At 61.7% G+C, this 15,553-nt stretch overlaps 1 protein-coding gene across 5 annotated transcripts in view; it reads left to right on the top strand.

Annotated features, from left to right (window-relative positions):
- The window catches only part of PRKAR1B (protein kinase cAMP-dependent type I regulatory subunit beta), a 105,341-nt gene that overhangs the window by 67,949 nt on the left and 21,839 nt on the right, over nucleotides 1-15,553 (top strand). For all 5 annotated transcript variants that reach the window (XM_077140383.1, XM_077140382.1, XM_077140380.1 and 2 more), the window contains 2 exons: nucleotides 14,050-14,111; nucleotides 14,359-14,405. In XM_077140383.1, coding sequence (XP_076996498.1) covers nucleotides 14,050-14,111; nucleotides 14,359-14,405 — 109 coding nt within the window. The remainder of the gene's footprint in view (nucleotides 1-14,049; nucleotides 14,112-14,358; nucleotides 14,406-15,553) is intronic.

Genomic DNA, 15,553 nt, shown 5'->3' with positions numbered 1-15,553 from the left:
ATGGCTCGGCTCAGATGCTTAAATACTTAAACAGCTTGGAAAGATTTTTTGTGTTTTTTCTTTTCCTGTGGGCATGGATATGGGAGGAGATTCCAATGAAAAGGAAGAGAATGAAGACAGGTACAAAACTAAGCAGCCACTGAGATTTCATTTGCCTTTACATTCTGTGGAAGAATCAGTTTAGAGACAGAGGCAGAGAGGCTCTTCTGTGTTTATACTATTTTAATTTACTCTCTATTCAATCTGACAATAACACTAGACTTGATTTACTAGCTAGAGCAAGAGCAATTTTCTAAAAGGATTTTATGAAGTCCTATTTAGTTTTGAGACTAAGTTCTTAAATTTTTGAAATTTTCCATATTAACTAAAAAGAGGCCATGTCAACAACCCAAATCCTCAGAAGATTAGATAAAAACAATTGACTGTTTAAAAAATATCCAAACTTGTTTCTTTTACAAACGTTAGGGTTAGCTGGGATATATTTCTGCACCTATAATTGGACCTGCTCGTCTGTAGCCCAAGGCCATTTTTTTTAAAAAGCAAGGATATTTCTATTAAATAGGAAAATTCTCTTTTGGGAAAATCACTGAGCAGGGCTCAGATCAGCCCAGAGCTAGGCCCTTGGAATAACTCCGTGGGTGCAGGTGCATTATTTTCTTTTCATTTAAAAAGAAGTTTCAACGCCAGCAGATCTTCAGCGTGCCCAGTTTCGTTGCTGGAGAGGCCCCACATTCCTTGACCCCACTGGGGCGGGTTTCTGGGCAGCTGCCGAAGCCCCAGGACCGCACAGGACTGCGTGCCGAGTGGCGCCTCCTGCTTCTCCCACAGGGCTCCGGCCGTGGCTCGGCTGCCCCGGGGACATGGGCCGTCCCCGGGACCTGCGTTAGGCCGAGGAGGAGCCTGATGGTTTTTTTCAAAACCAGGCAAGTACTTGTTGAGATCGTTGGGGAACACATTAAAAGCATCAGTACGGACGAGGCGTTAACACCGTGTGTAGCGTTGCCGAGGCTCCTGCAGGGGCAGCTGCGCGTGCCCCACGGCAGCTTTAAGGTATATGGAGCGTGCCTCTGTGTCTCCAGGAGACCAGTGCCGTGGGCCACACGGGGTGGGCGTCGCCATCTGCGGGGACCTGCTCTGTGGCCGGCCGGGGCAAAGAGGGCCTGCGCGGCGTGGTCCATCCACGGAGCTCGGCTGGGCCCTTCCTCGGCCGCCGTCTCTGTGACACTCTATTGATGTGCTTCCAAGTTTCCTGAGGAACCCAGCTGATCTTGCTTTCTAGGTTCTCGGAGCTGGTGCCGGCCAATGAGGAGCAGCTGGAGCTGGGGAGGAACTGGCGGGAGCGGTGCTTCTCCTTCATGCCCTCCGCCCCCGGGCCAGCCTTGCGCTCGTGTTGGACGCCCCAGGCCTGGGCTCTGCCCGTGGGAGGGAGAGCTGCGGGATCCTGACAGAAAACGGCCGTCCTGAGGCCGGGCCTGAGGCGGCGGGGCCCAGCGTGGGTGTGCACGGCCACCCCAAGCCCCACACGTGTGTGCATGGTCGCCCCGAGCCCCGCGTGTTCCTGCTGGAAGAGCGTCACGGGTGGTCTGCTTGGAGCGCCAGACCCGTCCCACTTGCATGCTGCCAGCCGTGTGGGGCATCTGCGTCCACTCGGCTCCCCCAGCTTCCTCAGTGATTGGCCTTCTACCGCTCTTCATCCTCTACAGCCGCTGCTGATGCGCCTACAGGCCGCCTCGGAGGGTGGTGGGGACACAGGTGGGAGGCAGGGGGATGGTGTCAGGGTGCGGCCGGTCAGCCAGTGTCCAGCACCCCAGCCACAGCTCCCCAAGGTTCAGGGTTACCGTAGGTTCCCTCCACCTCTCTTAACCCTTGCATTTTAGTTTTGAAATGTCTCGGTTTTCTGTGGCTGCTGTAACAAAGTGCCGCTAGCTGAATGTCTTTAGACAATAGGAACTTACTCTCTTCAGCTCTGGAGACCAGAGGCCTCCAGTTGGGCGGACGGGGCTGGCCCTCTGGGGCTCCAGGGGAGGCTGCTCCCTGCCCTGCCCCTCCACTGGCCCTGCCGCCCTCACTGCTCCTTGCGTGGTAGATTCATCTCCAGCTCGGCTCCCGTCCCCACTGGGTTGTGTCCCCTGTGGGTCTGTCCCTGAGTCTACTCCCCTTCTTATGAGGACGCCCCTCACGCCTTTAGGCCACACCCTTCCAGCATGGCCCCATCTGGTCTGACCACCTCTACAGGCCCTGAAGTAGTCCTTGGGTGTGTCTTTCCTGGGGGACCCAGTCTGCCCCTCAGAGGCCCCCATGTCTGGAGGTTGTGGCCTCTGCCCTGCTGTCCTACTGTGCGCCTCGGCCCCTGCACTTCCTGCTGACGGGCAGTCACGGCTCTGTGGCCTCTGCCCTGCTGTCCTACTGTGCGCCTCGGCCCCTGCACTTCCTGCTGACGGGCAGTCACGGCTCTGTGGCCTCTGCCCTGCTGTCCTACTGTGCGCCTCGGCCCCTGCACTTCCTGCTGACGGGCAGTCACGGCTCTGTGGCCTCTGCCCTGCTGTCCTACTGTGCGCCTCGGCCCCTGCACTTCCTGCTGACGGGCAGTCACGGCTCTGTGGCCTCTGCCCTGCTGTCCTACTGTGCGCCTCGGCCCCTGCACTTCCTGCTGACGGGCAGTCATGGCTCTGTGGCCTCTGCCCTGCTGTCCTACTGTGCGCCTCGGCCCCTGCACTTCCTGCTGTCATACCTAGAAGTTTACTCAGATGCAGGCTCAATGTTGAGCTGACTCTGTGGGAGGCAAAGTGCCAGGTGGTCCCCATTTTTGTGAGGCCAGCAGTGTTAGAGCCATTGATTTGTCAGAGGTTGTAAAGTGGAGGTGGATGTGGTTCCGTTCACAGAGGAGAGCAGGGTAAGTGTTTGAATCTTTCCTGCCATTTTTCAGCGTTCTAAATAACTGGGTGGCTGCTGCACCCCCTCCAGAGGTGCCCAGTGAGTTTTGCATAGGATCCTTTGAAGTCATTGATTGAAACACCTATTATGGCTTTGCCCATGAGGTGACCGTCCTCCTCAGTGGCTGCTGCCTCTCTCCCCACGGAGCCATGGGGTGGCCGGGTGGCCAGCCTGACCCGGGGCCTTGTGGCATCCACGTGTCCCGCTGTGCACGTGTCGCGGGCAGCCGGGTCCATGCTTCTGCAGGGGCCCTGGCTCCTTCCCTGGGGAGTGTCTGGGGCTGGCGGTTCATTGCATTGAATCTGTTATTGTTCTGTGGACAGACCTAGGAATTTTAAAAACCTACATCCATCAGGAGTTAAAATTCAGGGCTACAGGGTTTCTACGTAATGTGGTTAACTTTATATCTTTATCTCCTTCTATGCTGAAAATCCAGGTTCAAGGTGACAGTGACCAAAGAATTAATTTGCTTTGTACCACGCACACTCACACTTACACTCACACACACGCACGCCATCTCCGTGTGGTCGCTGAGGACAGGTGGAAGGGATCCCATTCCTTTTTTCCCTGAGGTTTAAAGCCCCTGCCTGGCTGCTGTCTGGGTGGTGAGATAACAATTGGATGCACATTTAATTTGTTGCTTTTTACTTTTGATTTGTATTATTTTTACATTAAATTCTTACATTATGTAAAATACTGGCATGGTCGTGAACCCAGCCTCCACGCTGCGATGTGCTCCGAGACGCAGTGCCCGGTACCCCCCGCTGCACTCTTTCCTGTGCGTTAGTGACACGTTCTTCACCTTCCCGCCCCTTCTCCAGACAGGTGGCAGCCCCCGTGCATTCCGTCTTCCCAGGGCCTGCTCTCGGGGACCCTCCACCTGCCCCCCGCACCTGCCTCAGGTGGAGCCCGCAGGGCCATGCCCACAGCGCCCCAAGTGCGTCCCCGGGACCCTGTGCACAGGGCGGCTCTACGAGTGGGCTGCGTGGACAAGGCAGATGGGGACAGTGGCATGGGAGGCTGCGTCCCGGAGCTGCGTCCCCACGTGGGGCTGGTGGCCCTCGGCACCTATGGCCTGGGGCGCTGCGTGGAGCACCTTCCCCGGTGGAGCCTGCCCCGGGCGCCGCGGAATGTAGCGCAGTCCAAAAGAGAATTGTTTGTGTGAGGTGGCAGCCGGCATGACAGGGTCAGCAGTGCCCTCAGGGTTTCCACCGCGCGGCTCCCCACGAGGCCTTTTCAGCTTCGTAGTGGCCTTGGCAGCTGTTCCAGGTGGCTGTTCGGGTGGCTATTCAGGTGGCCACAGAGCGCGTGCCCATCCCGGGCCTGTGCCTGGCAGGGCGGCCAGACCCCAGGCTGAGCCAGTGACGGGAAGGGGCCAGTGTTTTCTGTGGGGAGCTGGTGGCTTGGGGATGGCCCCTCTCCAGCCGCCTGAGAATGTGGGCGGTCCCCTGGTCTGACCATCACGACTTCCAGAGCTCGGGTACATGTGACAGCATGTGGGAAACAGCAGTCTCCGAAACTTCCGGATTCCCAACTTTCCTTGGCAAGCGGGAGGTGGTGCCGCGGGGCCCTTGTCATCCCCCATGGGGCGCCCCTAGATGAGGCCCTGGTGGTCACCTGTGCCCGGGCCAGCCGGGATCCTCAGAGGCCAGATCAGGGCATGTGCCTCGACTTCCCGAGGACCAGCTCCCTGCACACGGCTTCCAGGTGGTGGGGGTTCGGGGCCCAGACACGTTAAAGACACAATGTGGGACACCAAGCGAGTTTGGCAGGCCCCTCCCCCTCCCTGGGAGCCACCTCCTGGTGTCCCTGACCTCAGAGCCACGCCCTGGGCCCACAGCCCCTCTCAACCTCAGCAGCCCCACCCCTCCCATCCTCTTACCCCGTCCCCTCTCCCCTCCGCCCCACCTCTGCCGTTAGTTTCCCTCACTTCCTTGGCTGAACCGTTTTCTCAGGGGGACCCTTCAAACTGGGGCTGCAGCCTGCTGAGCTTCTCACCTGTGGCTGAACTGCGATGACCCACACCTGGCCTGCAGCTGGCTCCCAGCGGCCGTGTCCACTTTAAAGGGGAAGCGCCCTTTCCCAACTCTGTGCTCCAGCCTCCGGGCTGGTGGGGGGGGTGGTGCCCCAGGTCCGGGGTGCTGGGAGCCTCTGGGGGTGGACCTTGGCCCAGGCGTGGCCTGGGGTCTTCCGTCAAGGAGCACCCCAACTCAAGGACTTTTCCTCATCTTCAGGCCTCTCCCTTCCAGGACCCACGGCTGCACCCCAGTCCAGGCCCACGGCTGCACCCCATTCCAGGCTCACAGCCTGCACCCCAGTCCCAGGCCCACGGCTGCACCCCAGTCCCAGGCCCACGGCCTGCACCCCAGTCCTGGGCCCAAGGCTGCACTCCAGTCCCGGGCTCACAGCTGCACCCCAGTCCCAGGCCCACAGCTGCACCCCAGTCCCAGGCCCAAGGCTGCACCCCAGTCCCAGGCCCACAGTTGTAACCCAGTTCCAGGCCCACTGACTGCACCCCAGTCCCAGGCCCACGGCTGCACCCCAGTCCCGGGCCCACAGCTGCACCCCAGTCCCGGGCCCACTGACTGCACCCCAGTCCCAGGCCCACGGCTGCACCTCAGTCCCAGGCCCACAGCTGCACCCCAGTCCCGGGCCCACAGCTGCACCTCAGTCCCAGGTCCACGGCTGCACCCCAGTCCCGGGCCCACAGCTGCACCCCAGTCCCGGGCCCATGGCTGCACCCCATTCCAGGCTCACAGCCTGCACCCCAGTCCCAGGCCCACAGTTGTAACCCAGTTCCAGGCCCACTGACTGCACCCCAGTCCCAGGCCCACGGCTGCACCCCAGTCCCGGGCCCACAGCTGCACCCCAGTCCCAGGCCCACGGCTGCACCCCAGTCCCGGGCCCACAGCTGCACCCCAGTCCCAGGCCCACGGCTGCACCCCAGTCCCGGGCCCACAGCTGCACCCCAGTCCCAGGCCCAAGGCTGCACCCCAGTCCCAGGCCCACAGCCTATACCCCAGTCCTGGGCCCAAGGCTGCACTCCAGTCCCGGGCTCACAGCTGCACCCCAGTCCCAGGCCCACAGCTGCCCTCAGTCCCAGACCCAAGGCTGCACTCCAGTCCAGGCCCACGGCCTGCACCCCAGTCCTGGGCCCAAGGCTGTACCCTAGTCCTGGGCTCACACGCTGCATCCCAGTCCCAGGCCCACAGCTGCACCCCAGTCTGTGCCCACAGCTGCCCTCAGTCCCGGGCCCATGGCTGCACCCCAGTCCCAGGCCCACACTGCACCCCAGTCTGTGCCCACAGCTGCCCTCAGTCCCGGATCCAAGGCTGTGAGGCTGCCTCTGCCCCCAGAAGCACCAAGGATGGCCCTGTGGCTGTTTAGAGAGAATGATTTGGTAAACAGTGAGAGAGACAAGCTTTCGCCTGGACACTGGAGCAGCAACACCAGCTTCGGGGATGTGCACAGAGCCTCCAGGCCTGCGAGGAACCCTTCCCAAGGCTCAGACCAGGCCTACGTCCCCTTCTCGTGTCGTTCCAAGGCAGGAAAGCACCTGGGCGCACCTGGGCCCGCCCTGCCCCTTCCCCCCGTCCGCCCGGGCACCCGCTCCAGCACCCCCACATGCTTTGAAGGGTTGAGATTTTTCAAACTAGAACGTTAAGAAAAGAGAGTGGCAAGCCGCTGTGCTGACATACTCTGCTTCCTTCCTTGCGGGGGCTTACGGCCCCAGTTTATCATTTTTCACTGTGGTAAACTTTAGGTGCTTTTTGCTTAAAAGATGCAAAAATCTCCCTCTCCCGGTTCCTGTCCTGGGGCCTCTCTTGGATGCGTGCTGGCATGTGGGCGGAGTGGGCGGGAGGTCCTGTGATGGGCTTCGGCCCTCAGCGGCCCCTCCAGTGTCCTGCCTGCCCCCACCCTGCCCCCACCCTGGGGCCCCAGCTCTGAGAGCTGGTCTGACCGGTTCCCACCTCCAGCAGGCAATCCCCACCTGGGAAATGTGAGCCAGAGAAGACCTGACAGCCAGCCCTGGGCCTGAGGCTGGCCGAGACGAGGGGTCCTGAGAGTGAGCATTTCAGCGGGTAGGGTGGGTGCTCTGAGCGCCGGCTCACGCGTGTGGGGCCAGCGGGTCTCAGGGCAGCTGTGGTCTCGTCCGTCTTCTAGCGGAGCTGGGAGCCGGGCTGCCCTCTGCCCAAGTGGGGGCCAGGGGGCTGGGCAGCCTGGGCTCCTCCGAGGAGGGGGGGGGGGTGGTTTACAGGCCCCCTGCAGGCAGATGGCCTATTTTTTAGAAAAGAAAAGAAAAGCCAGTGTTGTAGATTTTCATGAACTCTCTCAATTTTTAAAGGTTGGGAGCTGACACTGGCATGTGAGGAAATTGAAAGCTAGAAGAGATTAATAGGCACTAAGTAGGTTGAAAGGTACAAAAAGCTTCCCTCCCAGAGAGGCCCGGCCTGTGGCTCAGCTGGACGCCAGCCGACAGGCCATTCTTACTGTCGAAGCTGCTCCTGAAAGCAGAAAGCAAGACAGAGTTGCTCAGCACAGCGAGGCCAGCATAATCCTGATTCCACAACTCAAAAAGTACAGCACAGGCCAAGAAAATGACAGGCCTGTTTCACTATGAGTATAGATGAAAAATCCTAAAACTCCCAACAAGTAAAACATGTACATAAATGGTCATTCTTGTGACCAGTCCCAGCTTATGAGAATGCAAGGACGGCGCGAGCACTGCCCCATAAGGCACCTGTGGGTAGGGGCTCGGGAGGAAAGGCACACGGCACAGCACATAGATGCTGGAGAGGCGTCTGGTAAAGCTCAGAAGCCACCTGTTCTCAGAGTCCCTCGGCAGCTCTGTGTCAGAGGGGAGCCCCTGAAGGCCATGAGGGCGTACCCGAGGCAGAGCATACGCCCTCGTGGAGGAGATTCGGCTGCACGACCTGCAGAAGATGGGCCGAGGAAGGCTGCCTGTGGTCGACCCTCGTTCCGAGGGCCTGGCGGTGCAGCAGGCAGAGAAAATGGAAATAAGAGGAGTGAGACTCAGAAGGGAAGGGAGAAGATAGATGTGTCGCCCCTGTAAAGACAGACTCCACAGAAAAACCACCAGACTTGTGTAAAGGTTCAGCACTTGCTGGCCTCAAGCTCAACCTGCAGAATTCAGTTTCCAGCGCCCAGGGGCCACATGGGGTGGGGATGGGCAGTGAGGGTCAGGGTAGGCTAGGGGGCGCCCTGCAGGAACTCGGGGACACATGGGTAAGCGCACCCACCTCTAAGAAACACAGGCCGCGGAGGGCACGGAGCCGGCAGCTTGGGCAGGGGGCCGTCTCTGTGGGCTGACCCACTGCCCTGTGCCCACCGCCCTCCCCAGCTCATGGCCCAAGGCTCATGGAAGGAGCGGGACGCGGTTCGGCAGGTGAGGGGAGCCTCCGGGGCCCCCTTCTCTTCCTGCTGCAGAGGCTGAGGTTCGCCTGGCGCCCGCCTGGGGCCCACCTGGGAACCGCCTGGGAACCGCCTGGGGCCAGGGTCTGCGGGACTGGCGTGGCATGAGTTTGGAACATCCGGTTTACAAGGTCCAAAACAAGTAGCTTACCAAACAGCTGTGTTGGGAAAAGGTGCTTGTCAGCCAAAAACTGGCCTTATTTTAACAAGGCACTTGGAGGGTGGAGTTGAGATTTAAAAAACAAAAAGCAAAAAAACGCTTTCCTGTTGCTCGTCACCCATGTTGCCATTTAAAGCACTTTTACTTGACGGGGAGCAAAGGCCCACGATGGCTCTGTTCGCGGTGTGAGCTGGGATTGTTGGTGGCGGATCTCTAATGCCTCCCGGAAACACTGATTCCATTGGAACCCTCAGAAATCCTGACCTTTGGGGAAACTCCTGGGCTTCGGTGTGTGGGGTGCCATGAGGGAGGGCTGCTGAGCAGCACCCGGAGGGGCACGGGGAGCTGGGCTCAAGCAGCTGCCAGGGAGGGGGTGCCTGGAAGATGGGGGATGTGGCAGGCAGCAGGGCTGGGGGTCTCAGGATGGCAGGGTCCGGGGACTAGGAGCGGCAGGGCCGGGGGACTGGGTGTGGCAAGTCTGGGGTCACAGAGCATCAGGGCTGGGGGGCTGGGGCGGCAGGGCTGGGGGTCTCAGAGCATCAGGGCTGGAGGGCTGGGGCAGCAGGGCTGGGGGTCTCAGAGCATCAGGGCTGGGGGTCTCAGAGCATCAAGGCTGGGGCGGCAGGTTTGGGGGCTGGGGGCGGCAGGGCTGCACAGGGTGGGCCTGTGGCCTGGGTGGCAGTGGCAAAGGCCCCCTGTGCGACTGCGTGACGCACACTTCCCTCCCCGAAAGCCCGTGGTCTCTGACCTTCCCCGGCCCCCAGACCTCCTCTGAGAGCCTCAGCTGCCGCAGACGCAGGTAGGTGGGGAAACCCCACACCAGCCTGTGTCCTTTGGGACCTGAAGAGGACGCCCTGGGGTGGGGGCAGTTGGTGGCTGGCGTGTGGACCCACTGCTTGGGCTTTAGTCTCCTACAGCCTCACGGGCTGTGTGGCCACAGGCACGGGGCTCGGCCGCTCCCCACCGGACCTAGAGCAAGGGGTGAGTAGGCCCAGGACCAGCTTCTAACCGTGGCTGTGTGAGTCCTTGGGGAGTGCCAGCCAAGCAGTGATGGGGGGCTCTGAGCAGCCGGGAGCCCTGGGTGGGGGTAAAGAGCTGCTCCACGCTAGGGACTGGTGTCCCATCCAAGGAGAGCTTCTCGTCCACTCAGGCAGCCCGAGGACACGCCGTGTGGTCCCAGCTCGGGTTGCTTTGTATTGCTTCGTGTCACGTGGTGTTACGTGCATTAGGTGGAATCACGTGACGATGTGCTGTGCTGTATCCTACCGTATTTTATTACTGACCTAGCGTTGCGTGGTCCCGTATCGTACTATGTCACGTTACGTTGTTGGACGTATTACACTGTATCTGTTGTATCATATGTGGCGTGGTATGTGCTGTGTTGTATCTGTCTCGCTCACGTGGCATTGCGTGTGTTGTGTTGTATCGTCTCACTCACATGGCTGCTTCACACCGCGTGGCCCTCCCTGCCTCACAGTCTTCGCGGAGCCGCCTGGGGGACAGCAGGCGTTTGTTCTCCCGCAGTCCTGGGGCCGGAATTCCAGTTCCTGGTGTGGGCCGGCCGCTCCCTCTGGGGTCCCTCTGGGGTTCGTGGGACACTGGTGGACGCTGGGGTTCCTTGGCTCGTGGCACAGCTCAGACTCTGCCCCCACCTCCTGCCTGTCCTCCCTGTCTGACTGTGTCTGCCTGTCTGTCTTTCTGTCCATCTGTGCCTGTCCTTCTGTCTTTCTGTCCATCTGTGCCTGCCCGTCTGTCTTTCCGTCCATCTGTGCCTGCTCTTCTGTCTGTGTCTGCCCATCGGTCTCTCCTGCCCGTCCATCTATCCATCTATCTGTGTCTGCCAGTCCATCTATGTCTGTCCATCTGTCTCTGCCTGTCTGTCTGTGTCTGCCCATCACAGATGGACACAGACAGACGGGCAGACACAGACTGGAGAGGGGTGTCCGTCCCCCTCTCTCAGGACGGTGGTCAGATGGAACTGGCCTGGCCAGGTGCCACGCAGCCTCCTGTAATCCGAGACCCTCATTCATTTGTGGGGCATGGGGTGGGGCTTGAGCTCACCTTAGCCCATGGCATGGACCCCCTGTGCTGACCCCCCTGCTGTGTGAGGACGTGCTGCCCTGCGCAGCAGGTGGGCACTGCTGTATGTCTGTCCGTCCAGTCCCTACCTGTTGGAGTGTGACCCGAGGGGCCAACAGCAGCCTGCTCTGCACCTCTCCGTGCAGTTACTGGGATCCCCGCCCTCGGTGTCCTCCCGTGCACTCGGCCTCCTGCCCTCAGTGCCCCCCTGGAGCTGCAGTCCCATGCCCTGGGCCTGGCCGGGCCGCCTTCCCGCTGGCCTCCCTGTCTCCGCCCAAGGAGGCGTCCTCCTCCCGGGACTGGGGCCTTGGCAGGAGCGGACAGGCCCTCAGGGAACCTCCACCTGTCAGCCAGGAATCCCGGGCGAGTCCCAGCCTGCACACACCGGCCTGGGACAGGGAACAAGCTGTTTCCTCCGGAGACAGGCGGTGGATTCCAGGCTTTGTCCTCCCCGTGTGCACCCCGCAGGCCAGTGCGTCCTGCCTCTCCCTACTGCACCTAGGGCCTCTGCCGGGAGCCACAGTCAGCGGGAGGGTCCCCTGCAGCCCCAGGTGGGGACCCCACAGGGTGCGTGTTCACTGAGCCACTGGCCAATCCCTGGGGCCTCCCGGTCCCCGAGCAGCCCGTGCCTTGGGTCCAGGGCAGGTGGGGCTGGAACAGCTTGTAGTGCCTCCCCAGAGAACCCCCTAGGCCAGCACCACTACCCGCCGCGACCCCCAGCCCCAGGTCAGAGGCCACAGAGAAAGGAGAGGAAGGGAGGGCGGAGGGCAGAAGGTGGAGGGCGGGCGGTGGGCAGGCTCTTCTCTCGAGCAAAAGCAGCTCCCGGGCCCTCTGTGGTCTGCGATCCCAACAGGAAAGGGCCTAAGGGAGAGGCTTAACCTTTCTGGCCCAAAAGGGTCAGGGGTCGGTGGCCTTGCGTGGGAGAAGTTGCGTGAGGGACATGGCCACCCGGCTGTGTGTGTGGCATCTCGGGGTCCCCAGCAGCGGGGACCGTGGCTGAGTGCGGCAGGACCTGCTACACGTGGCCTGCGGGCACCGTCGATGTCGCAGGCACGGCTGTGCCCGCGCCCCGAGAAGCCCCATCCTAAGGGGCTCCTAGGGTCAGCCAGGGGCCAGAGGGCCCTCAGGGCCAGATGCCCCCAAATCGAGAGCTTCATTTAACCAGCACAGACATGACCCCACGGTCCAGCCCTTGAGGAAGCCCAGGGCTGGGCCGTCTTTGGGGGTCCCTGGGAAGCAAGCCCACCAGTCGCTCTGCCCGGCAGCTCCAGGACCCTCTCTAGGGGCCCCACCTCGCTGCGGGGTTGGAGGTGGCCGCCTGGGCTGGTCTGTCCCGGAGACCAGAGACTCTGCTGGGGCTGCGCTGGCCCCGTCCCCGTCCCTGGCTCCGCTCCTCCTCTCCGCGCCCCCCGCCCGGCTCTGCCACCCCCTCCCCTCCCATGGGCCGCCTCAGGCACAGGCACCCCTTCTCACGGGATGGGCGGGGTCTCGGCCGCCCACGCGAGGGGCCCAGCAGGGGCATCTCCTTTCAGCCTTCTCATGCCTTGACTTGGGCGTGGGAGGATTGAAAGGTCACAGGAAACCAAGGGGTCAGCCACCATGGGGGGGCGAGTGCTCACGTCTTAGGGCGGACTCCAGGCCCCTGGTCTGCCCAAGCTGAGTGGAGAGGGGCTGCGGGTTCCTGGGCCTGAGGTGGGGCCCTGGGCAGCGCCCAGGAGGGGAGCTGGGGACCCTGCTTCTCCCCACAGGCCCAGCCCAGGTGCTCTGGGCAGGGAGGCTGGGCAGGTGCCCGAAACGCGGCCCCACCCCGGGGACCCAGAGCTTCTAGGAAAGGCTCTCCCCGTCCTCTGGGTGGAGTGGGCCCCCCCATTGCTGGGGGCTGGATGGGGCCCCGGCTTATGGGGGAAGCAGTTCAGCCTCCTGCCCCCCGCCACTGCCAGCTTTGGGGTGTCCAGGGCACCTGCAGCCACAGGCGGCTGAAGGCCCGGGCTTCCCTCCCGTGGGGCTCAGAGAACGGGGGCGCTTCATGAACCAGGAGCGAGGACGCCGGGACAGCCTTGCCTCGGAGCCCCACGGCCGGCAGAGCAGGTCCGCTTGCGAAGCCCACCGGCCCCGGTGCCCGGGCTGCTCGTGCGGGGGTGTGTCTGTCCCGCGCCCCCGTGTCTTTGGAGATGTCCTGCCGCTGTGCGCTGACAGCTTTTGAGAAGCGGCGGAGGGATTGTTAGTCATTTCTTAAGGGGCTGCACGTTTCAAGAGCCTGGTTCTGCGGTTTTGAGGATCCTGGTTAAGAAAGTGGAGGGGACCACTCGCACAGGTGTTAGCGGGAGACACAGCCCCGGGCTGGGCCAGGGGCGGGGCCCCCGTGAGGCCCCCCCACTGCCCCCCACCGTGGGAGCCGCCCTTGCAGGAAACAGGAAGCTTCAGCTCAGGAGGAGTCCCTAACCGGGAAGATGGAGCTGCTGGGCGCGTCTGCCTGCCGGGGACTGAGACGGGGCGGGGCCGGTGAGCCCCGACTGCACTGGCCCCCTGCCCGCGCCCCCGCCCCCGGTTCGGGCAGCACCTGGGCCCCTGCGGCATCGACCAGAATCTCCTTTTAAAGCAGGGCAGGAAAGAGGCTGACCGCAGGTCCCCAGCTCCCTGTAATTGCTGCGCTTGGCGCTGGTGGCACCCCTGCCCTTTCAGGGCGCCACAGGCAATGCTGGTGACGGGCCCGACACCTCCCCCCGCTGCCCGCTCCCTGTCTGCTGCCAGCTCAGCCTCCGCGCCCCGGTATGCATCCTGTTTGCAGGGTCAGCGTCACGTATAAATTTAGAAAATGGAATTCCCAGGCCATCCCACTGGCTCCGGTCCCCACCACAAGGCCCGCGGTCAGCAGGGAAAGGGATTGTAGTTTTAAACCATTAATTGTGCGCCAAAGGCACTGGCCTCCTCTGGCCTCTACGTGGAGAGTCCTGGGGACCCCCTTCCTCCTCAAAACCACCCCCATAGAAAACAAAAACAGCCAGGAAACAGGTTGTCAAGATGATCGGCATTCTACGGGCTCTGACTGCCGACGTGTGGAGGTGGGGGACGGTTGTGCCTGGGGGTCTGCTTGTTTCTAAGAGGAGCACAGGGCGGCATCTGAGGCAGCCCCAGCTCAGAGCAACCGAAAGGGCGAAAACAAGTGCAGAGAGCAGGGCTCCGTGGTTGCATGCCAGGTGCCACCGGGAACGCCAGCTCTGGTCCTTGTGACCTGGCGCTGACCCTCACACTCTCCCTGACCCTGGCCCTTACATGCCCAGGCTATCTCTGGACACTCGGGACTGCGAAGGGTTTTCAGGTGACTTGTGTGGTTTCTCTCGCGGCTTCTGGAGGGAGTGTGCCAGTGTTCTCTGCACAGTGAGGGAGGCGGCACTGGAGCCCCGGGCTCCGCGGTGCCCACGTCGGTGTGCTTTCTTTTGCAGTGATGTATTCGCCGCCATGTTCCCGGTCATTCACCTCGCGGGGGAGACAGTCATTCAGCAAGGTGCGTCTGCGCGCCTGGGCCAGGGCGCGGGTCAGCGCTGGCTGCGTGCTCACTGCCCACGGCTGAGATGTAAGAATGGTTTATTTAGTGGGCCCTCGATGTGTCTCAGTGTTTGTCTTGTCACTTCAAACAATTGGCGAGGCCCAGGGTCTGCTGGACACTCTTCCGGAAAGCCAGAAAAATGCAAAAGAAGGTGTGAGTGTCTCGTGTGCTTGGCCTTACATGTGTATGTTTGTGTGTGTTACAGGGGACGAAGGAGATAACGTCTACGTAATTGATCAAGGGGAAGTAGACGTAAGTATCTTTGGACTGTTTTTGGAAAAGAATGCCTCTTGCTATTCAGAGTTCTGAGTACTTACCAGATTTTGTAACGCCAGGTCACTCACAAGCAGGGGCTTAGAAAAAACGTCTTGATCCTAATTTTCTCATCCTTAGAAGGTGAAGTAAAGATGTCAGAGCATGGTGTGGAGTGAGCCGGGGCTGGCGGGGCTGGTGGAGCTCAATGGGGTTAGGATTAGGGTTACTGTTAGGGTTAGGGTTAGGGTGGGGCTGGCGGGGCTGGCGGGGCTGGCGGCTGACGGCTGGCACAGACCTGGCTGCTTGTCCTCCCTATGCTGCCGCCAGACCCAAGGGTGCTCTGCAGCCTTGTCACGCACGAGTCCACCCTCTCCCCCGACCCCGCACATCCACGTACCAGGAGTGGCTGGAGGCAGTGACCTGGAATGGCCCCGCACCTGCCTGGATCCCGCCCCGCACCGGCCATGGCAGCCTCCTGTGGGACTGTTTCCTTCTGCGTTTCCTTGGCCTTCCTGCTTCTATGTTTCCATCTCAGAGCCACGGGATCTGCACTGCCCTCTCACCGGTCCAGGTGGTAGAACGACATGTCCTTGAGGCTGCCTCCACCCTGGGCTGGGCCGGGCAGACCCCTATGTACCCTGTGCCCCCCGCCGGCCATCACGGACTGCTGTCGATCCCCCCGGTGCTTCTGGTTCCTTCTGCAGTGCGGCCACCTGGGCTGGCCTTGGGCTTCCTGTGGCCTCTGCATTTGGGCAGCCGGGCGTCCTGGTGAAAACACGCCTCGGATGGGCCTGTGTTCTGCTTGGCCCTTCCAAAGGCCTCCCCTCGGCTTGGGCCCTTTGATCCAACCTATGAGGAAGGGCCTGTGACCTGGGCCTCTGCAGCTCCTAGGACCCCTGGGTGCTGCCCCGGGGCCTTTGCCCAGCTGTCCCTCCACCTCCCCCATTCCCCTCGGCTCTTTGCCTGGTTTGCTCCATCTTCGCCTTTTGGCTGCAGTTTTGCTCTTCCTTTTGGGCTGGGGGGGCCAAGGGGGCCTCCTCACACGCTTTTGTCTTTGCTCACCTGTGACTGCGCTAGTTGGTATGGCCGTCGGCTTCTGCCCCCTCCCCTCCCCTGAGGACAGGGCCTGGGTCTGTCCTGGGCAC

The sequence above is a fragment of the Tamandua tetradactyla genome, chromosome 23 (assembly GCF_023851605.1).
Source record: "Tamandua tetradactyla isolate mTamTet1 chromosome 23, mTamTet1.pri, whole genome shotgun sequence".
Taxonomy (NCBI): domain Eukaryota; kingdom Metazoa; phylum Chordata; class Mammalia; order Pilosa; family Myrmecophagidae; genus Tamandua; species Tamandua tetradactyla.
Note: the sequence above shows the minus strand (reverse complement) of the source record. Positions and strands in the feature narration are given on the sequence as shown.